The sequence below is a fragment of the Saccostrea echinata genome, unplaced genomic scaffold, assembly GCF_033153115.1.
Source record: "Saccostrea echinata isolate AGI-Se365-2 ecotype Australia unplaced genomic scaffold, CSIRO_AGI_Sech_v1 ptg000054l, whole genome shotgun sequence".
NCBI classification, from domain to species: domain Eukaryota; kingdom Metazoa; phylum Mollusca; class Bivalvia; order Ostreida; family Ostreidae; genus Saccostrea; species Saccostrea echinata.
The window spans coordinates 24,393,175-24,416,961 of record NW_026889803.1 but is presented as its reverse complement, the minus strand read 5'-3'; the positions used below and the strand labels follow the sequence as shown (position 1 = coordinate 24,416,961).

General features: G+C 33.9%; 1 protein-coding gene across 1 annotated transcript in view; it reads right to left on the bottom strand.

Annotated features, from left to right (window-relative positions):
- LOC133206147 (vacuolar protein sorting-associated protein 53 homolog) overlaps positions 1–23,787 on the bottom strand; it is a 540,720-nt gene that overhangs the window by 71,007 nt on the left and 445,926 nt on the right. Inside the window, exons 14-15 of the mRNA XM_061342079.1 lie at positions 18,150–18,228; positions 11,639–11,787 (exon numbers count right to left, since the gene is read on the bottom strand). Of these exons, the coding sequence (XP_061198063.1) occupies positions 11,639–11,787; positions 18,150–18,228 (228 nt within the window). The remainder of the gene's footprint in view (positions 1–11,638; positions 11,788–18,149; positions 18,229–23,787) is intronic.

The window sequence follows — 23,787 nt, the reverse complement described above, 5'->3', positions numbered from 1 at the left end:
TGAATTTAGCCAAGTGAGACATTGCAATTGGAGAAAGGGATCATGCATTCAAAATTTTATTCACTTTTCCATGCAGAAAAAGTTCTTTAAGTGTGTGTAATTGCTTTCAGTGAGGAATTACCTTGTTACATGACAGAACCGCCATTCACATGTGTTTATTTACGGTCACCTAAATGTTTATAAAGGTCTCGATATATTTATAAGCGCTTATTTGACTAAGATGCATTCTAAAATTTAAAACCCACCAGTTCAGCTGAGAAAAATCCGGAAAAATATGTTGGAACAAAGACATTATTTTTATTTTCATGATTAGTGAAAATTATGGTTGGCGGAATCGTAAACCAAAAGAAAAAAAACTTTGGCCTAAGTAGCACGAGCAAAAGTTCATGCTGTAACAGATATTTCGACATCGAGAATGAAGACTGCCAGTTTGATTAGGATGTTTTAGTAGTTAACAAGGGCATTCAGAATTTCTTGTGGCTTTATTAAAAAAATAATTTCATTTAAAAAAAAACAACAAACAAACAAAATGGCGACGACGATCATAAAACAAAATGGCGGTCACGATGATGGTAAAGCTACCTATCGAGTATTACACAGAAAACGGCTTTAAAGTAAATTTGATGACTTAAAAAAAGGAAGATAGTGTGTGGTGGTTCTGGTAGGGGGAAGGGGGGGGGGGGGGGGGGGCGGGTGAAGGGGTAATAATAATCATGTGGTTGATTAAACAACAAAAAGTATCAGCATTTACATGTATCTGAAAAATTTAAAGTTGAACTGGATAGTTATACTGATCATCCTTCCAGGGTGAAAAGAACTTAAAGGGGGGGGGGGGGGGGGGCTATATAAACATAATATTGAGACACATGATTATTTTCTAATTTGCTTATATAACATTAGGAACTTAGACAGTGATATCAAACTCACTTTAAAATTTTTCAAAATCATTGTCAGGTTTTAAAAAAAAAGTAAAATAATTAAATGTTTGTGTGTGGATATAATGCCGGAGAAGTTCTTAAACATTCAAGTTACTTGATTTTTCTTTTATAATTTACAGCAGTGCATGCGTTTTTTGCCATGAGCATCTCACTAACATGCAGAGCCATAGGAAAATGCTTCAACAATTTAAGTGTATCTTATCATCAGTAAGTACATATTAATCTAATCTGATTTCTGTAAAATACATATAGACATATATCAATTTAGTGGGCTTGTCTGTCCTTAATATACTCATGCACTGAAAAGACTTATTTTAAAATTTTATAAGAAGTGATGGGGATGATCGGGGGTTAAATTTTTTGATTTTCACATAAGAATTTCGAGTTTTTGTTTTTGTTTGTATGTTGTTTAACGTCCCTCTCGAGAATTTTTCACTCATATGGAGACGCCACCACTTGCCGGTGGAGAGCTTACGGCCATTGAGCAGTGAGGGATCTTTTTCGTGCTAACACCAACTGCAACATGTACGGGACCTCCGTTTATACGGTCTCATCCGAAGGACCTGTGTCCACATCCAAGACTGGGATTCGAACCCACGATGTAAGGATCAACTCCTTACCTTGCGACTCTAGATGCGAGGTAACCACTGCGCCAAATTTCGCGTTTTAATTGGTTTTCAAGTTAGTTTGAATCTTAAACTGAATATATTATACTAATCTGTAAGTCTGCCATGTATTAAGCACAGGAATTACTTCTGCTTTTTGAGAACAAGTTTGATTTAATACTGAAAAAAAAATATGTTTTGATAATTTAATAATAATAATGATAATAATTTTTTTTTTGCAGAACCCAAGGAAAAATACTTGAAGGCTGAAATCATTTAGCATATTCAAATGAAGATCAGTGAAAAAATGAGTGACATTAACATTGCTATGCAGTCAAAGGTTAGTGCACTGAATTGTGTAAGCAAGAAAATTCAAACGGGAGGGAAAGATGGGGTGACTAGACTGTGAAGGAGCAGAGGCGATCTGTGAGCGTGATCAATCAGTGACATAACCATGCATTATAAGTTACTAGACTATAAAGGATCAGGTCTTGTTATTTACAGAATTATAATCCTGTTGATGATTTAATATTCATTTATATTCTTTAAATTATTTATGGAAGATTTAGTACTGAAAATAATGAATCATGTAATGAAGATGTGGGGTTTTATGTTTCTGAATATTGATAAAAGCTAGCATTTACGATTTTTGAATTGTAGCTAATATTTCACAGAGATTTCTCCAATTACCGGTTTCTCTGATTTTTTTCTGATAAGCTGAATTTTTTCCCCTTTACTTCATATTTTGTTACAATTTGATGCTTTCAAAATGTTCTTTCAAAATATATGTATTTTTTCAAAAAAAAAAAAAAAAAAAAAAGGGGGGGGGGTCTATTTGCTATATATACATATATTTTTTTAGGGGGGGGGGGGGTGCTTTTTCCCTACTTTTTTTGTACCAAAAAGTATACTTTTTTTACTTACATTTAATTTTGACATTTTATTGTACTTTTTAAAGCATCAATCTAAAGTAGTATTATTTTTATACTTTTTCTGCATACATTTTTGTACTTTTCTCTGGAAGTATACTTTTTTCGTACTTCATACATTTCTGTACTTTTTTCTGGAAGCATACTTTTTTTGTACTTCATACATTTCTGTACTTTTTTCCGGAAGTATACTTTTTTGTACTTCATACATTTTTGTACTTTTTTCCAGATGAACTTTTTTTGTACTTTTGTATGTTAGTTTTAAGAATATACTTTTTATGTATATATGTACTTTTCTCAAATATAGAAATGTACCAAAGTAGTCTTTTGTTATCCTTTTTTATGTAACCGAGAACCTAAGTTCTCAAAAAGCACAAAAAAGTATACTTTTTTACTTAATTTGGAACGACCAAATCCCTTGTTCCAAATTTAGTCGAAAAAAGTACACTTTCTGTAACCTTTTCTAGTTCTTTTTTTCCGTACTTAATTTGTACTTAATTTCGGTATGGGATACACCAATTGTGGAAAACAGTAAAACATTATCTTATAAGAAACTTTTAACCATTGATTGTATAATATGTTTAAGAATATGTGAGAAAAGGGTCTAAATCATATATGTAAAATTACTGTATTTTCAGAATCTAATCCTCCCAAAATTGCAATCTGAATTTCCTCTGTTTAAACTCAAATTAATACATAAACTTGACCTGATTAGAAGAAAGGTCAGACAATAAAACTGACATTACGAATGACATAACTTTGCATGATCTAGATGGAAATCGTATTAAAAAGTTCAACATTTGGAGATAACGGTCACCAGTTAAATATCTTTCCTCTTCAAAAAAGCACAAACTCTTAGTTCTGTTCTTACAGAATGATTTCTTTAACCTTTATGAAAGTTTCTACATGGTCTGTTTTAGTAAAGCTAGATTCCTTGACATGAAACTTTTTCTTTATTTTCTTTCCTTTTTAACTGCAAACTTTTCTTTTTAACTGCAAACTTTTCTGGCCACAGGCTCTGTTGAAATATTGATGACTGCAAGTGTAGGTCTTTTGGAGAAAACATTTCAGTCTTTGGTGACAGCGACAAAGCAATGTGATTCTTCGCCTGGAAAATAAATTTTATTTAAGTTTGAACCTTAAAGGGTTTTTATCACGTATCTAAATTTCTTAAAAATGAAACACTATTATATTCTTGAAACATGTAATTATCGTTTAATTACTGTAGATTCCTTATTTTACGCGAGTATTTAATATCGCGAAATGGCTAAAGGGCGTCAAATCGCGAGAAAAATAATTCACGAATGGGTGATTTATCTAGAGATTTTACATACATTAAAGCACCATAAAAATAAAAGCGAGTAATTTTATTTCGCGAGTGGTGCTTCTCGCGTAATTACGCAATAATTAATTCCTCGCGTATATTTAGAAATCTACAGTATGAAATAATGTTGAAAACGGCCGTAATTAGACGATAAAACACCTGTAAAATAGGGTCCTCGAAGTAAAAATCGCCACTAATTAGATAGGGGTCACGTGGTACTGAAACGTCATAGGTATCAATGGTCAATAGAACTCGTAAAGCTTATTGCAAGAAAAAATATATTGAATAGATTTTTACGCTAAATAAATAGAATATACAATATGGCCAGTTGAAATTTTGACATCGGCTATATTCCTTTGGTTATGGACGGTCAATTTAATATGTATGAACGTCTAGCAGAGAGAAATAAGCAGAAAATGTGCTGACAATTGGAGAGGTCACCAAAGACGAAGCCGTTGACAACTCGGGACTTCGACTTAATAGAATGAATTACTAAAGTTTAACCTCGTAAACATTTATAAATATGGGAATTTTAAATTCTCCTTATTATTTTAATGAATTATATATCGATAAATCCTGTATATCTTCTATCTGTTCCAGCACTGAATATCATGTTCTAGAAATGACACTTCTTCAATGGCGCCGTACGCCATTACAAAGTTTACAACATTCCTACTAGATTCTGTGTGACTTTTAAAAAATGCATGTTTGTCATTTATTATTTTTTTTAAAAGGTATGTTTCCTAAAAATATTTTATAGGACAGAAAAAATTTGTGATTGATCGGGCATAAACGATTGTTCTTAATGGAGATAAATGCCATTGTATTTGCAGAAAAAGGTCCCCCTTTCATCTTTCGATCAAGTCCAGGAAATGTGGAGAAAAAAATCTTCCTAAACTCTTTCTTGTGCACATTTGTGCATCCTAAAGCTTTAAATTATACCTTATTAGCTGTCAATTATCCAATTATCTCTTAATTATTTTCTAACAGGTTTAATTGACACTACAAATGAGCCCTTTTGTATACACAATAAGTACTTTGCTTGACCAGGATTGACACTTATGACGTCAGAGCAATGGCGCATAACATCGGCGATCAAAATATGCATATTGAGAAATTCAAACTTTGAATTGCTGAAACATCAAAAATATTAATTTTCAAGCCAAGTTTTTTAAATATATAATTTTAATAGCATGTAAACTTTGTCATATCACAAAATTTTGAGATGTGATAAAAACCCTTTAATATAACAACAAAATGTTGCAGTGCTTGAAGTATCTGTATATTGTCCGAATTTAAATTTAATTCTTCAGCATCGTTCTACATATTTACATACTTATAACAACATTTATTTTCCAGAGTAATTTAATAAATAACCTAACAGCTAATTTAGAATAATTATAAAACACATTGTAGATCATTTTTTCCCATGAATTAATGATCCTTTAAACATGATATGTTAAATTATTAAATTTCAAAAACTGTAAATCCTTACTTACAAAAAAGATAAGTCCCTTCACTTTGGAGTTCCGAATGACAGTGAAGACTGAATGATAAGTAAACGCTGAACGCAAGGTGAACACAAAGTGAACGAACGGAGAGCGAATACTGAATGCTTTGTGAACGGTGAACGCTGAACGCAAAACTGAGAATGGAGAGCAAACGGTGAACGCAAGGTGAAAGAACAGTGAACGCACGCTGAACGAACGTTGAGCGAACGGAAAAATGGGAAAGTAGAACGTTTCAGGGACTGTACATGTTATAGTTTTTATGATTTTAGTCAATGTTAGCTAAACTAATTTGACACATATTACTTCCCTTACAAAATTGAGGTGAATTTGTATATTGTGTAATACAACTAATTTTAACTTTAATGTAGGCTTTTATTTTTTCATAGAACAGTTACATCATTTATAGCAATATAACTATTACTTAGCTAAAATTTACTTTAGTATAGATCCAAAGCCATAGGTCTTGAAGTTAATTTGTATGCTCATGGTTGAATGGCAAAACAGATATTCAATGTTCAATTAGTCCTTAGCAATCTTCCATCATCTGTTATCTCACATTGTTTTGGGATTTATCTCTCTCTAAAACATCTTCCTTCCTTTATCTGAAATTGATATCAAAATAAAAAGTGCTTATTACTATTTTATATTAAAATTTTCATACAATTCCAAAATTCTAAACGAATTATGCAGTATACAAGCCCATTTTTAAAGATTTTATTACCTAATAAATACTTACAACAAAAACTAATGAATGAATGTGTAAATTCACTAGAGTGTTCAAGCTCACTCGAGAATAAGAGTCATGATAATATTCTTTCAAAATAAGAATAAATTGGTCAATTCGATGTCTTCAACATTTAACTAACAGCTTTTGATCATGTCTTTTTTTCCACATTGCATCATTTCATAGGCTAAATACATAACCCATCAGTTTTACAAGTCATATCTTGTATTGCACAGACATACAACATACTGAATAGTTTACTGAATACTGAAATGTCCCTTGGCCAGTGAAGTGTAATTTGGTAATTTGACACTAGTAATCAAAAAGTTATAACAATTTGTACCTTAGAAATGTCACTTCAGACTTTTTACAGTTTCTTATTCATAACTGAATGAAAATGTTGACTCTACTAAGAAAAGATATTACGGCAACATCAACATGATCAAGAAGAAAATATTTTATGCAACTGTATATTACATGTATATTTGGCACCAAATATCATAAACAGATCTCACTGTCATGCTGAATGTTTACTTATTCTTCTCTGTTTGAATTATGAGGGAGATATAGATAATAGATATGTAACTGTATCTAGGAAAATTGCAAATTTTGATTCTGCAATATTCAAACTTAATTTTTTAAAAAGTTGAAACTGATTTGAATCCCAGCTAGTAATAGAGGGCACATTGAATGTCTGTGATGCTATGGGCGAACTTGATTTACATGCACCTTTTACACCATGCACACCTTTCTTAATCAAGTGCAGGGGTGTAGACTGGTGGTGTACACTCGGTGTACACTTTCTTACACTAAATTTCGGGCATGTATTGAAAGGTATACACTGAATCCAACATGGCGCAGAATGGTACAATTGAAAATTTAAGAAATAATTTTATGCAATATAAAGGACAAGAAATAACTTTCAAGTTGTCTTTTGTGTGTAAGTGATTGCATTGAAACTATTTCTTAACTATTTATATAGTTAAGTCAATTCTTAATATATTTTTTTTACTTTTTAAAAAAAAATTCAGTCACACACTGGCAACATACAAAACATATATATACACTGCACCTCGTAAAATGCACTTGATTATACAATACCACCTTTTACACCAGTGTACACTGGTGAACACCAAGTTAAGCTAAATCAAGCTTGCCCATTAAAGATATCAAATACAACTAATGAATAAGTATATATAAGGTGTCAGATTATTCTTCTGTTTGGTGCATGTTTATTCTGCCATTAGTTTACTTTTACTTACGTGAAAAACCATGAAGTACATCTTGATATTGTACTCGGGATGACATCCCTTGGGCAGTTGTTGCATGAAACCTATCGGCATCAATCTTTACATTTCTTGCCTAAACATAACCGTAATACGTAGATCTACTGCTTTTTTTCTCGTTGCGTCCCTCTCTACCAACATGGCGTCGCAAAATAGCGAGGGTATGTCGTACATTCTCTGGGTGGAAAGAACATGCAAAAAGCCGAAATTTTTATAAACTTCACGCATTATTTATTTAATTTGACTTTATTTCACTATGAAATCGATGCTTAAAATCCTATAAGATAGTTTTAGAGCAAAATGCAATGTTCTAAGTATGATCACGACATCGATCCATCTTCAGCAGTTCAAGTTGTGCGGTGGATTCAAAATCGTCAGGTTCACATATCCTTAATGATTTGAAAATGATAAGCCATAAAAAGAGAAAGTCAAGGTGACCTACTTTCTATTAACAAACTTCAAAGCCCCATAATGCAGAAACTGACAAGTTTTGATGATTGTAGGCTTCGAATTGTCCAAGATATGCACCAAACCAAACTGAAAATGAATACCTGCAAAATTCAAAAAGTAGGTCACCATGACCTACTTTTGAGTCGACATGATATGAGGTCTTAAGATGCATCAACTGACAAAATTTGATGATCCTAGTCCTTATAGTAAGCAAAATATTTCAGTTTTAACAAAACCTAATTTTTGGTCAACTTTGAAGTGACCTTGAGACACCCTTTGCTCCAGGGTGATGCCTTCAATAAATTTTTACTCTACAACAAATCCTTATCCTCATATATAAGTTTGGTGATAATCTGCCGGGTGGTTCTAGAGATTTTTTGGCAACCAGTACTTTTGTTTTTATTTTCTTAATTATCTCCCCTTGCCTAAGGATCACATCCCTAGCTTTAGTAAAATTGGTGCCCTTAGGTAAAGGATACTCTGTGACAAATTTGACAAAAATTGGTCAAGGGTTTTTTTTAAGATATGGTCCATATTCTAAAATGTTTACGCAAATTGCACAAATGGCCATAGCATTAGCTCTTTGAACCTTTGGCTCAGAAAAGCTTAAAATCTTTTATGAATGCTACAATAACACAACTGGACATAAACTCTGCTTATTAACAAATCATAAAATGAAATATGAATTATGGAATTGTTAATTTACTGCCATGCAAATTTTCTTTGAAATATCTTTTAAGAGAAGCTTTTGACAGCACTTTTTCAATGTTCTCATATTGAAAAAAAAACCCTAACTTTTCAGTATGCTAAACATTTGAGATTCTGTCATTTTCGATCAGTATGCTAAACATTTGAGATTCTGTCATTTTCGAAGTTATTACATCATAAAATTTAAAAAGTAACGTCGAAGTGCAATTTTCCAGTTCTTTTGCAATGGAATCAAACTTCTGTGGAATGGTTAATATTATATAAAACTGTTCTCAGAACTTTTCAAATGCCCCTTGTAAATGAAGCAAAGGATGACTGCACTTAAGGACATGCGAAAGTTGCTGTAAAATAATTTTTCAAAAAAGCACTTTTCTTTTTATCGCAAAAATGCTCAACATCGAATCTACAACTTTACATAATTACATTAAATAAAAGTATTTATTCACAAAGTATGAATCTATTTTCAAATTTGGGTCATTACAATTTCTTGAATATCCGTACAGTAATGAGGACGCCAACTTTTTACTGACTTCATACATAGTCAGCGCATGTTTGTCTATTGTTCTCCATTTAACAGTGGTTTTAAACATGTATTTGCATTAATAATGTTGTGTCAAAAGAAGGTTAATAGAAAGTCATGGGCTCAAAGTTTAAAAAAGAAAAAAAAATGCTTTTTTTTGGTTATACATCCCCTCTCTATGTTAATTTAATGTAATAGATCCAAGAGTTGGGACGTTGAATATTATAATTCACCATGTGATTTCTTACCTCATGTACCTCTGTGAATATTAACTTTCCATTACTTGACTTGTAAGATAGTATGTTTTGCTACCTAGGACATTGTGTTTGAACACTATAAATTGTCTGACATTAATTTTAAATCTTCTTTTTTTTCACATGGACGTGCTCCTATTGTTAATTTTGTTTTGAAACCTGTGTGAATAGTGTACTTGTGCCATATAGAATAAAGAGGGAGATGGGAAAGTGATCACATTTTTACTTAAATACATATCATTGTTATTAATCTAGTCTAATAGTAGACCCATTCTTGCCACCCCTCATGCATACATAATATTGAATCAAGTGTAAATTCTCTATATTTAGAAGCAGTGAGGGCAAAAAAATATAGAATTATTGTATTGTTTTACAGTCTAAAATTATTTTAACATTTGGTTCCAAATTGACAGGATTCATAACAAAATATACAGAAGTTAAATCAGGTTAAGATATATAAAAGTAACAGAAGTGACCGAAAAAGACCCCAAAACATTAAAGCCCGAGATACTTGGTCTGTATACCCCCCATCAATCAAGTGAATTAAGGTCCATCATTGGGTGCTTGAAATTGATTGACATTCATCTGCTAGTCCCTGTGTATAACTTGTACACCTTGTTTGGCTCTTGTGGCGACCATCAAATTAACTTTTGGTCTTTCGATGTTTACCACATATTTATGCCAGCGCGATAAAGAAGCCATATCAATATTTTAGCGAGATTAAAATTATCTTTAGTACACACACATGAAAAAAATCATCTCATAATGATTTAGTAAAATAAATCATGCTTGAGTATAATTTATATATTTTTTTTCTAATAGATAAATTTCGATTCAAAGTACAATATGATTAGCACGTAGGTAACTGAAATCTTATTTCTCTCGTAGAGGATAATTTTTTCAGACATGGTGAAAACTAGAGAAGAAACAAGCATTCTGAGAGTATTGCATTAGCAATACTAGTCCCCTACCGGCAAGTGTAATCTGGTTCCCGTTAAGAAATGAAAATACCATAATTCCGTCAAAAATCAATGAAGCGGGACGAAATGCAAACTTGATCTGTAACTCATCAAGATACACTCACATACCAAAAATCAGCTCAACATCTGAAAGAGTTTAGAAGAAAATTGCTGAAAACCCCTAAAAATTGAAAAGGCCATAATTCTGTCAAAAATCAATGAAGCGGAACGAAATGCAAACCTGATCTGTAACTCATCAAGATACACTCACATACCAAAAATCAGCTCAATATCTGCAAGCGTTTAGGAAAAAAGTGCAGAAAACCAAGTGGGACAGACTGACAGACAGACAGACAGACAAATAGACAGATGGACAGACAGACAGACAGACAGACAGACGGATGGACAGACTCAGAGGAAACCTATAGTCCCCTCCGGTTTCACCGGTAGGGGACTAAAAAAGTCTGCTAACACGACTCTTTTTTCGTAGATGTGCAAAATGTCTGATACAGTACCAATTGGGCCTGGACAAGTATTGAGGGTTTCTTCTTTTTTTTCTCCAGCATTTCTTGCCACATGGATTGTTACATCCACACCGGAGTGTTTAAAATAGTTTCTTTTTGAAAGAAAACATTTATTAACAATATATATATTTCATTTAAAATTCTTTTAATTATACTTAAAATTTACTTGAATGAAATATTTTTAACTCTCTGAAAGCATCCTTCTCGCCAATTTTTCACCATAGGGCCCAGTTGCTAAAAATAAGGCAACCTGACTATTCATACTAGTTAACGGGAAGCAACTGTTAAAATGGAAAAGATCGAATCTCATTTTTTTAGGATAATAATTTTTTTTAAAAATTGAAAGGAACAGGCGAGGATGAATTTCTTACTTTTAAAAATTTACCTGAATTAATTGATTTTAATGATGAACTCAACTCATTGATACAACGGCATAAGGACAGGTAGTACGTACATTTTTACAAAAACAATGGGATTTCTGTTTGTTTGATATTAATTATGAATATGAAATTATGGAATTTTACAAATTTTAGGTATTGCTAGTGATATTTTCTATCGAAGTAAAGATCTAATAATTTCATCTCGCAATGAAATGTAGGCTAAACAAGCTGTACAGGTAATACTCACGGACTTCCTGTGTATACTGTTTGTGTATAGGGATTAGCACTCTGCATGACAGTCAGTGCCTAGGGGTACCACGCATGTAAAATTACAGTCATCCTTTACTATCAGTGTCTTGTGTCCCCCTCCTTAGATTTTCAGTTCTCAAAAGTAGTAAGATAACCAAAAAAAAGACTCTTCCCCCACTCCTTAAACTTCAACTAAGGACATCAATGTCACGCCTGCATGGATATAGCCAAAGCTTATCTAAATTTTGCTGAGGTGAACAAAAAATAATAGGCATACTTGGCAAACTTTAGACAAAACTGTGTGAAGAATTTCCGAGATGATGCTAGGTTGTCCCTGATGACTGGTAGGTTTTGTTTTAGGTGGCCTGTGATGGCAGATATATAACCACTCTGATCACCCACTGCCTCTACTGATGACCAAGACATCTTAAATCCAATAAAAAAAAATAAATAGACAAGAGGCCCAAGGGCCATATTGGTCACCTGAGTACATATTACAACAACAAAGGTTAACATGTATGCCCCTATATTACCAAGTAAATTCTTTTGGATATTTTATAGTCTTTTTCAATTACATTAAACCATTGTACAAATTCATTCCAAAATTCAGTCACATATACTCAATCATAAAATAAGTGAATAATTGTCTCTGTTTCACTATTGTGCATAATGATGCATTTACAAAATAGAACTTCCACTCTTTTTCTGAGATTGACTTATCTAGTAAAGTTTCCCAGATCTTTTTTTTGAAGTTGGGCTATAAACTCCTTTTCTTTCAAGATATACAAAAATTAAACATTATATGTTGATAACAATTTTTGTACAAGACATATTTCTGGTTCGGTATTTTCAGGAATTCTACATTCTTTAATGGGAATGAGTTCTCTTTTAATTTTTTAAGGGGAATTTTGAAATCAGATGAAAATAGTTTAAAAAATTATTAGAACCAAGTACATCTTTTATTTCATTGAAACATTTTATTTTCCCATTTTCTGAAACTAGGTTGTTCTGGTTCTTGACACCTTTTTCAACCCATTGTGTATAAAATTCCCACTTTTTGAAACACTGAAGTTCTGGATGAAGGACAACATAGACTATCTACAAGATGGGTTGTTACATCAAAAGAAGGACAAGTAAGAGCTAGACTTGTAGCACGTGGATTCGAGAAGGAATTTTGTATCCCAAGAGACAGTCCGACAGTTGGAAAGGGCGGCCTTAAGATATTTTTGACCATAACAGCAAGTAAATTATGGGACATCAAAACCACAGACATAAAGTCAGCCTTTTTGCAAGGAAAAACACTTGACAGAGATGTTTATCTTCAACCGCCAAAGGAAAGTATCACACCTGCTGGAATGATATGGAAGTTGAAACACTGTCTATATGGACTGAAAGATGGTGCGAGACAGTTTTACTTAAGTGTTAAAGAAGAACTTAATAAACTTGGCTTTGAGCAGTGTGGTGTAGACCCAGCTCTCTTCTGCTATAGAAAGGATGGAAAGCTACATGGAATAATTTGTTCTCATGTTGATGAGATTTTTGAGAGACAGATTTGCAAGTTTAGAGAGATTTTCAGCAGGAAAAGTTGCCGAATGCCAATTTCATTATATCGGTTTCTATCTTAAACAAGTTCAAGAGGGAACAGTACTGGATCACACTAATTACATGGAGAAGTTACAAAGTGTAGAGATTGACCCTCTGAGAGCAAGTCAGAAGAAAAGGCAACTAAGTGATGAAGAACAGACTGAATACAGATAAATCATAGGGCAGATCAATTGGGCAGTGCAGGGGTCTAGACCAGACCTTGCATTTGAAATGATAGACATGAGCACTAAGCTGAGAAGTGGAACCATGGCAGACTTGATCAGAGCAACAAAAACCATTAACAGGCTTAAGGACTTCAAAAGTATCCTGAGATTTCCAGTATTAGATCTCAGCTCACTAAAAATAATAACATTTACTGATGCATCTTTAGGAAACCTTAATGATGGAGTTGGAAGCACCCAAGGAGTTATTATCTGGATTATGGACAAACATGGATAATGCTGCCTCCTTTTCTGGCAGGCTAAAAAGATCAGAAGAGTTGTCCGCTCCACCCTAGCAGCAGAGGCACTTAGTCTACAGGAAGGACTGGAGGCAAGTTTTTATTATCGACACATGTTGGAGGAAATTTTGGGAGTTCCCAGCAAATCCATCGCGATTTATGCATTTGTAGACAATAAGAGTGTGACTGAATCTGTGCATTCAACAAAGCTTGTGGAGGATAAGAGACTTTGAATTGATATTGCCGCATTGACAGAAGCAGTAATTCAAGGAGAAGTGAAAAAAATTCAGTGGTGTTCGGGACAAAAACAGCTAGCAAATTGCCTAACAAAAGCATGAGCAAATGGTTTGTGCGTTTTGGAGATCCTACAAACAGGACAGATGTTGCCAGACTTTTGTGGTTAAAAGTGACAATATTATTGTTAATCTTACAATCAGAAACATTTTAATCATTCTTAACTTTTGTTATTTTAATTTTCTTTACCCAAAAAGAGAAAGGTATAATTAATGTTAGTTTACTTATGTATATCATGACAAGAGAAGTAACTCTAGTTTATGCTTAACTTATCTCCCCCTAAGAGAGCTCTTCATCTTGTAAAGTTAGTTTGAGTGTATGATGCTGAATAAAGCACATGCATGTCTAACACAAACAATGATGTCTTTCTTTGTTTTATTAATTTAGTTTATTATAACTGTTCAATTGAATTAAAAATAATCGAATTGTGGCCAAAGAATTGAAAATTGAACTGTGGGGTAATTGAATCATTGCAGCCCTACACCCTAACAGCAGAACGCTTGACCCAGGGGCAATGAAATTAAAAATTTTAATAGAGGCATCCTTGCAACCCAGAAGCAGAGAAGGAGATTTAGAAATAACCCAGGGTATAGTTTGTGCTATCCACCCCTCGGAAAACTTTCATTCAGTTTTTGCCGCCAGTTTTGATTTCCTGCTATAAATCTATAGATTGATGATGTCATCATGACTTTAGTAACATTATGCCATCATCAGGATTTCAGCTTATTCTTGCAGTGTTATCTTACTCCAAATACTTCCTCAATACTTTTATAATTATTCTTTTGAAGTTTTCAAGTTTTGCCTATGAAACTGTAGTATCAGGTAATTCAACCCCCAAAAATTATAATATGCACTAGTATAATAAAACGCTTATCCACTGGTTGTGTGTGGGATAGCTCTTTCATCAAACCCTTGACAAGAACTATTCCCCTCGGGCAAGCCCTCGCGGAATAGTTCCTGTTGCCGGTTTGATAAAAGAGCTATCCCACTCACAACCAGTGGATAAGTGTATTAATATAACCTGTGACCCAGGTGCCATTGATTTCAAATTTAGGAAGAGCCACCACTGTTCTCAATAACCATACTTCTTGTTTGTTTATATAATTACTTGGGAAGAGGGGAAGCTTTTTAAAAAATAAGTTGATTTCTTGTGTTTGATATGATACAAAATCTCCCACTTAGGTCCAGTATATTTTTGGTTGGGTTTTGGATTCGTTAAAACAAGTACATGTACCAGGTACACAGCATGATAATTTTTTTTAAAAACATGATTTTTTCAGGACTTATAGTTTGTACAATAATTATTAACATACAATTCATTATCATCAAATCATCTAGTTAATTTGCAAGTAGATAAAGAGCCTGGAATTACAGAAATAAAACTAAAAACAACTTTGAATTTGTTTCCTTCTACCAAAATATTACATATTAAAAATAGCCAAATCATGACAAAATTTTATGATACATATTGGAGGTAAAGGAGGCATATTGTTTCACTATTAAGAATGCATTTTCACTATATTATCAATAGAGCTAACCTTAACTCTGAAACCCCTGAACAGGGGTCATGAATTTCATAATTTTGGTAAAGAGCTCAATGCTTATTACAAACATGCCCATTAACAGTTTAACTACTTGAAGTCCTGGAGTAAAGAAGAAGGTTTTTAAAGATTAAATTAATTTTCAGTGATTAAGCCCACCCCTCAGGCCGTATGGGGGCAGGGATCATGAAATTGGTTCAGTGGTTCCAGAGAAGAAGCTGAAAATGTTCAAAAGTTTACGACTGACACACAATGTACAATGCACAAACACATGCCGATAAACAAAAACAGATTGCAATATGTCACCTGAGTGACTCAGGTGACCTAAAAATGATTTTTTTTTAATCCAGGATTAAGAAATCCTTCTAAGTCAATATAAATATTTACTTATACAAACTCTACACAACTTCTTAAAGGACATTGGCAAGGTTCCTGGTTATTGTATAGAATTTTCGAAGAACTCTTGAGTAGGTTTAGATGTACTACACAGGCTAAATTCTGGATCGTTTAACCTACCAAGCCAACCTTCTTTTTTTAGATTTTGTCAAATCAGTGCTTTTACATTCTCAATGCATTTCCTATGTAAAATGTTGATAAAAGGGACCTACATAATTTTTCACCACAATATTTCTCCAAAACCCATTTATTTCATATAGTTTTTGTATTATATACATTATTGTATCTTCTTCCTTTGACTTCTAGATATTTTGGCTGAAAATGTATATATAGAAACAAGACATGGACATATACCGGCACCAATCATTCTTTTTGAGTTGCTTCCCTTAACAGCTAAAATTGATCAAGAGACTGATTGATTGTTTCTATCATGTAATGGACTAAACTGATTGAAACACATTGTCATAAAAATATTGACATGGATTTATTTTCAAATTTTATTCATAGTTACTAAATGCTGCTTCCTTCACACTACCTAAGAACTGTTCTCAGTCGGTCTACCTTTCAGCAGTTCAGCATTATGTCACATCTTAGCCCTTCTCAGCATGCTGAGCATAACTATGATAAATGATGACCTGTTGGCTCTTTGTCCCTGAATACAATGTACAACAAAGCCATTACTACTTTTCTTTGTTGCTGTATAGACAATTCTACCCGTCGAAGGAAGTACACATGCTTTTGATTACCTCTGTAACATACGCTTTATTGGTTTTCACGGCTTAGAGAATTCTACACGGGAGATCACTCTCAATCACTTAACAAGAGGCCCATGGGCCACATCGCTCACCTGAGCACATTGGCTAGGCAAAAGCACAAATCAGTTCAGTACTGAAAAGACCGGGGGGGGGGGGGGGGGGGGGGGCTTGAATTTTAAACTACCTGATGATGCTTCCATGTCAATGTAACAAATGGCTTTGTTGTACTTAAGAAGATTTTAAAAAATTTCCCATATATTCCTTTGTAAAAATTTGATCCCCCATTGTGGCTCCTCCCTATCATAGGAGTCATCATTTGAACAAACTTGAATCTACACTACCTGAGGATGCTTCCATATCAATATGACTAAACATAGCTTTACTGTTCTTGAGAAGAAATATTTCTTCTATATGTTCTTATGTAAAACTTTCCATCCCCCATTGGGCCCCACCCTACCCCTGGGGGTCATCATTTGAACAAAATAGAATCTACACTACCTGAGGATGCTTCCATATCAAAATGACTAATAATGGCTTGCAGTTCTTCAGAAGAAGATATTTTCCTTTATATTTCTATGTAAAACTTTGATCCTCCATTGCGGCCCCCGCCCTACCCCCGGGGGTCATGGTTTGAACAAACTTGAATCTACACTACCTGAGGATGCTTCCATATAAATATGACTCATCATGGCTTTGCTGTTCTTGAGAAGAAGATTTTTAAAGATTTTTCCTATATATTTCTATGTAAAACTTTGATCCTCCATTGTGGCCCCGCCCTACCCCTGGGGGTCATGGTTTGAACAAACTTGAATCTACACTACCTGAGGATGCTTCCATATAAATATGACTCTTCATGAAATTGCTGTTCTTGAGAAGAAGATTTTTAAAGATTTTTCCTATATATTTCTATGTAAAACTTTGATCCTCCATTGTGGCCCCGCACTACCCCCGGGGGTCATGGTTTTAACAAACTTGAATCTACACTACCTGAGGATACTTCCCTATAAATATGACTCTTCCTGGCTTTGCTGTTCTTGAGAAGAAGATTTTTAAAGATTATTCCTATATATTTCTATGTAAAACTTTGATCCTCCATTGCGGCCCGCCCTACCCCCAGGGGTCATGGTTTGAACAAACTTGAATCTACACTACCTGAGGATGCTTCCACATAAATATGACTCATCATGGCTTTGCTGTTCTTGAGAAGAAGATTTTTAAAGATTTTTCCTATATATTTCTATGTAAAACTTTGATCCTCCATTGTGGCCTCGCCCTACCCCTGGGGGTCATGATTTGAACAAACTTGATTCTACACTACCTGAGGATGCTTCCAAGTGAGTTTCATCTTTCCTGGCCCTTTGGTTCTTGAGAAGAAGATTTTTAAATGATTCCATAATTTTTTCAGTAATTCCTAATTATCTCCCCTTGAAAGAGGGCGTGGCCCTTCATTTGAACAAATTTGAATCCCCTTCACCCAAGGATACTTTGTGGCAAGTTTGGTTGAAATTGGCCCAGTAGTTCTTGAGAAGAAGTCGAAAATGTGAAAAGTTTACAGACAGACGGACAGACAGACGGACAGACAGACGGACGCCGGACAAAATGTGATCAGAAAAGCTCACTTGAGCTTTCAGCTCAGGTGAGCTAAAAACCATGTATTAAACCTTTTTTCTCCGGAAAACCCTGACTTGCCAATGTCCTTAAATGCTTCCAAAACAAAATTAATAGAAAGTTAGATAAAACTTACAGAAAGATAGTTACCTTGCTCATTGCAGTTAGAGCTGGCTCACAAGCTGTCTCTAGATCTTGCACTAGCAGTTGTATACAATTGGATATTACACTGTTTCAAAAATAAATAAAGTTAACCATTAAAATATGAATTTTCATACATGTATTTGTTAAACTAATTAAATAACTCATCATTCAGACCAAAAAAAAAAAACAAACAAAAACAAAAAACAAACACCCCCCCCCCCCAAAAAAAAAACAAAACAAAAGAAAACAAAACAAAAAATAGCCTCAGAGGGGTACATACCTCTAATTATTTTTTGAATCGGTAGGAGAAGAAAGTAGTGCAGAAAAAATTACAAGTTCCTTAATTTGCAGACCAGAATAAAAAAAACTGTGATAAGGTATTAAACTAAGACTCATACTTGTTGATAAGGAGTATGTTCCCTTGCAAAAAAGCTTGGCAGATGTAATTTATCAAGAAGATTAGCAGAATTATTTCATGTATTTTAACACCAGTGAGAAGTCTTGAAATCCCCTACTTTCATTTTCATTTTCAGAGGTTAACGCAGACAGACGCATTTTGCCGGAAAACGAATCTGACATGCCACCTCAAGATTTTAACCAAGGAAAGACAACTTGATGTGCTTTGATTTGAGGGGTCACTCAATGCTGAACGAAAATTAGGGACATTGCTATGTGAAGAAACGTTAACACTGCCGCCTTTGGGAAAACAATTAGTGGGCTGTACCCAGAGGCTTCAATGATGTCAAATGTAAAAAACAATTTCAAAAGTTCTTTTGAAGTAATAAATAATTAAACATTTTTAACAAAAAAATCAAAATTATAATTGAGGAGCCTATATTATGATCCAACCCGAAATGACAAATATGGATGTTGAAAAATTACTTAATGCATCTATTAGATGGAAAAGGATCGATGGAAAATATGATTAATTGAAGAAAAGTTGATGTCACTTGACCAATTTTTTGATAAATTGCCAGTGATTCCGTCCTTCAAGTTTCTTGAAAATGACTTAAACAAACTTACTGAAACTTTACAGAATTAATATTCACCAACCGTAGTTGTGCTTAAACCCTTTCAAATTTTCAGAATTGTCACTGTTGCCATGGCAACAAACAAAAGCCATATTTTTAAAATTTCGATTTTTTCAGTAATTTTTCATAAAATCTGTTTTGTAACTTTAATGAATTGTTAGTTGCATTCTATCAAAGTGATTCCTCCAAAATAATAGAACATAATGGACTAAAGGAACGATTATATTTAAAAAAGCTGCAGTCGAGTCATCTATTTTGCGATGTTTTTACACTTGGTTTTTTCCTTGAATGTTCTCGTAAAAGACTTTGACAATCCTATTGAAACCTTCCACAGAAATAATAATCACTATTCGTAGTTGCGCAAATTTCATTTAAAATTTCACCAACATTGTCATTAGAATATTAAAAAATAATTTAAGAATTGTTGCTGTCACGTCACCATTGTATGCTCTCAGAAGTTTCATTTTAAAAATTACTTTTCCACTCTTACCACAACATATTTTTGTTATTTAATATTTTTAAGTGATTTTTATGTGGCGATGTCTATTTACAAATTGAAAAATTTGTATTTGCAGTTTCTTGAAACGAGTGGCCAAAAAACGTTGTGTAAAGGTTTATGTTTCATTTTTTTAAAGTTGTGAATTATTCAATGTTTTGTCTTCCTAGTTTCCTTTTTCTTTAATAATCCCAGGGTACGTAAAGGCCTGTCTATGAAGCTTTTCTACATAACCAGTTTCTTGATATGATTAAGAGGAAATTAAATATCTTAGCATTTCCAAAAAACGTAAGACCAATGTTTCTTAAAGTTACATAATGAGTCAAACTCATGTGTTTCTTTTAAGATATCTGTATCATAAAGCAAAAGATTTATGAAAAATATGAGAATAGCGAAGATATGACAAACTCAACTTCACTGTAAAGCAAGAAAAGACTATTATAATACTACAGGAGGTCCATGGACCACATCGTTCACCTGAGCACACTGGCTAGGAAGAGGCAGAAATTAGTTTAGAATTGAAAAGTTTTAAAGGGGGGGGGGGGAGGGGGCAAACCTAAATTTACAGTACCTCTGGCAGGGATCGAAATTAGCTGGAAATACTCGCAAAATGCAAGCTGATTTTTAAAAATGCGAGTAAAAATAGTAGACATTCCAATTTTTTAGTGAGTGGTGATTTTTGACCTCTATTGTCTCGTATCCATATTTTTCCTGCAATTTGTCTTTTGCTTTTTTGAAACTTTAACACTGATTAAAGCAGCCATTTTTATCTCCCTTTTTCTATTATATTCATTTAGAAAATCAGAATCAAACAGAGGCTTTAAAGGTCACAGAAACAAGATGAGGCCTAAAAAAATCAAGTTTGTTTCTTGTAACCCGACCCATTGAAATTGACCCTGGGTGGATTTTTTTTCTGCCAAATCTCAATCAGCAGATTCAATTTATACAATTTTTTTGCAATTGTAGCTTTATTTGAGATATAAAATATGTCAACCTAGTCAAAATTTACCTCAAATAAAAAGAATAATCATAATTATAACATCAAGCTTTTCTCCAACAACTTTTTGAAGTTCGTTTTCTGCCGCTAGAAAGCCATGTTGGGTGCCTGCTGTAAATATCACACCAAGTCAATTCAGTCCCAGATGTTTGACCCCTTTATTCATTGGCACACAAAAAAATCCAGACCTACCGACCCTTGATTTTTTGGAAATGTTACAGGAAACAAATATAATTTTTTTTAGGCCAGATTACCATTTTTTTAAACATAAAAACATTGATGATCCACGACCAGATCATAATTCTGTACTGACCCACTATAGATGACTTTCACATTTACAAAAGTTATTTTCCTTTGCAGGGTCAATCTGGGGTTAACTGGCATAAGACACTGTTTTCCCTCTATACCATTACCAACTTCATAGGGCAATGTCTTGCAAATGAAATCTATATGAATATGTTTTTTATGTTTTTTTTATGTTGCCCCATACTATGGCAATACAGGAACAGATCAAAATTGTCCGATGAAATTCATCTATACTAGTAGGCCCTGTATAATTATTGATTAAATAAAGCATGAAAAAGGCATTTAATTATTCTTTTATTTTTAGCTTGTAGATCTTCATTTTAGCATGTGGATTTTATATGTACAGGCTAAAATTAGCCTGTGGATAAAAAAGTTAATTTCGATCCCTGTCAGGGTGCTTCTATATCAATATTACTATTCATGGCTTTGCTATTCTTAAACAGAAGATTTTTTAAAAAAAAAAAATTTCCCTTCATACCTGAGGATGCTTCTATAATGATATGACTACTCATGGCTTTGCTGTTCTTGAGCAGAAGATTTTTTTCAAGATGATTCCTATATATTCTTATGCAAAACTTTGACCCTCTGTTGTGCCCCCAACCCCTGGGGGTCATAATTTGAACTAACTTGATTCTACAATACCTAAGGATGCTTCTGTATAAATATGACTAATAATGACTTAGTTGTTCTTGAGAAGATTTCAAAGATATTTCCTATGTAATGGTATGATCAGGTTTTTACAAGGGATATATCGGTTTTCCTTTTACTCTGTCTGAGTTAATGATTGGAATGATTATTAAGACAGCTCTGTCTGAGGATATATCACAAATTACTTAAATTTTCTCTTATCTAGAGATGGGGGCTGGGTAAGGTACTACTTGCACTGTGTTTCTTCCCTAGGTTCCCATTGATAAATAAGTGTAGTATGACTGATACCCCAAGAGGGGAATAATAAAATACTCTGCTCCTGGGACAGTCAGGTTCAGGGTGACTGTCACCTGTCAGCGACTATTTACTTTATCTGAAACACACAAAGTAAGACAAAGATAACAAAGATTTGATGGATGTTTATTTACAATGAACAAGAGGCCCACGGGCCATATAGGTCACCTGAGTATCATGTATCAACTTTGCCCTGAGCCCTGCCCTAACACCAGAACCTTGACCCAGGGGGCATAAAATTCACAATTTTGAAAGAGGCACCCTTACTCATCATAACTATATTCTTCCTTCATTGGCTTAATACTCAGGAGAAAAGGAGAAGATTTTCAATGAATCATTGCATTTTTACAATGTAATCATTAGAGCCCCCCTAACACCAGAACCCCTGACCCAGGGGCCATGAAATTCACAACATAGGAAGAGGCACCCTTACTCATCATAACTATGCATTCACTTTGTTTGCCCTGGATTCGAGAAGAAATTTTTTCAAGAAATAATACATTTTCAATATATATTAAACAGAGCCCCCCCCCCCCCCCCAACACTAGAACCCTTGACCCTGGGGCCATGAAATTCACATTTTAGAAGAAGCACCCTTCCTCATCATAACTATGCATATTGTTTGTTTGCTTCATACCCAGGATCAGAGGAGACGATTTTTTAAAAAAATAATGCATTTTCACAATATATTCAACAGAGCCCCACCCTAGCACCAGAACCCCTGACCCTGGGGCCATAAATTTCATAATTTTGGTAGAGGGCTCAATGCTTATTACAATCATGCCAACAGTTTGACTGCTTGATGTCCAGAAAGAAGATTTTTAAAGATTGCATTAATTTTGGTGGTTTTAGCCCCATCCCTCAGGCCCCAGGGGGTAGGGGTCATGAATTTCCCAATTTTTACTCCCCTTCACCCATAGATGCTATATGCCAAATTTGGTTGAAATTGGTTCAGTGGTTCCAGAGAAGAAGCTGAAAATGTTCCAATATTAACTCACGTTGGATGACGCATGCCGACGGACGAAAACAGATAGCAATAGGTCACCTGAGTAAACTCAGGTGACCTAAAAAGCAAGAAAAATAGGGTGATCAGGATCAACAAAATAATTAGTCTAGTATTCATTAACAGTTCATAAATTAGGTTCTAATCTGTTCCTCATTTATCATTATCACCATACAGTATATTAACAAACTAACAGTTCTTCTGTACTATTTTAATTCCTTGTTGAAATCTCTTAAATTGGCCTCTCTTGGTCTTTGATGAACATTTAATAGCACTTATTTTTGTCTCATTTTTATTTATCTATTACTTACAATTCTACCTGATTATTAAAACTATGAAAGTACTTTTTGTATTATACAATAAAAATTCTTGCATCATTCTCTTATTCTATTAATCTTTCTCAAGTATTATTATTTACAGTGATTAATTATCTAAAGTAAATGGCAAAGGGGAATAACTCCTCTCAGTAGAATACAAATTAATAGAGCCCTGGCCAGGACCAGAACACTCGACCAAATGGTCCAGATGTTCAGAAATCTGGTAAAAATACCCTTCCTTATTAAAACTTTCACTCTTTTTGCCTCCAATATGCCCAGGTGCAGAGAAGATTTTTACAGAAATAATGCATTTTTATTACAGATTCACTATATTATCAATAGAGCCCCCCCCCCCCCTCCCCACCAAGAAACACCAGAGCCTCTCACCCTGGGACCAGAAGTTTGGTCATCAAAAGTAGTCACTTTGTTTATCTGCTTAACAATAAGGAGCAGACAGCATTATTTAATAGAATTAATGCATTTTCACTATATTATCAAGAGCCCCACCCTTACACCAGCACATCTGACCCAGAGGTCATGCAATTCACTACT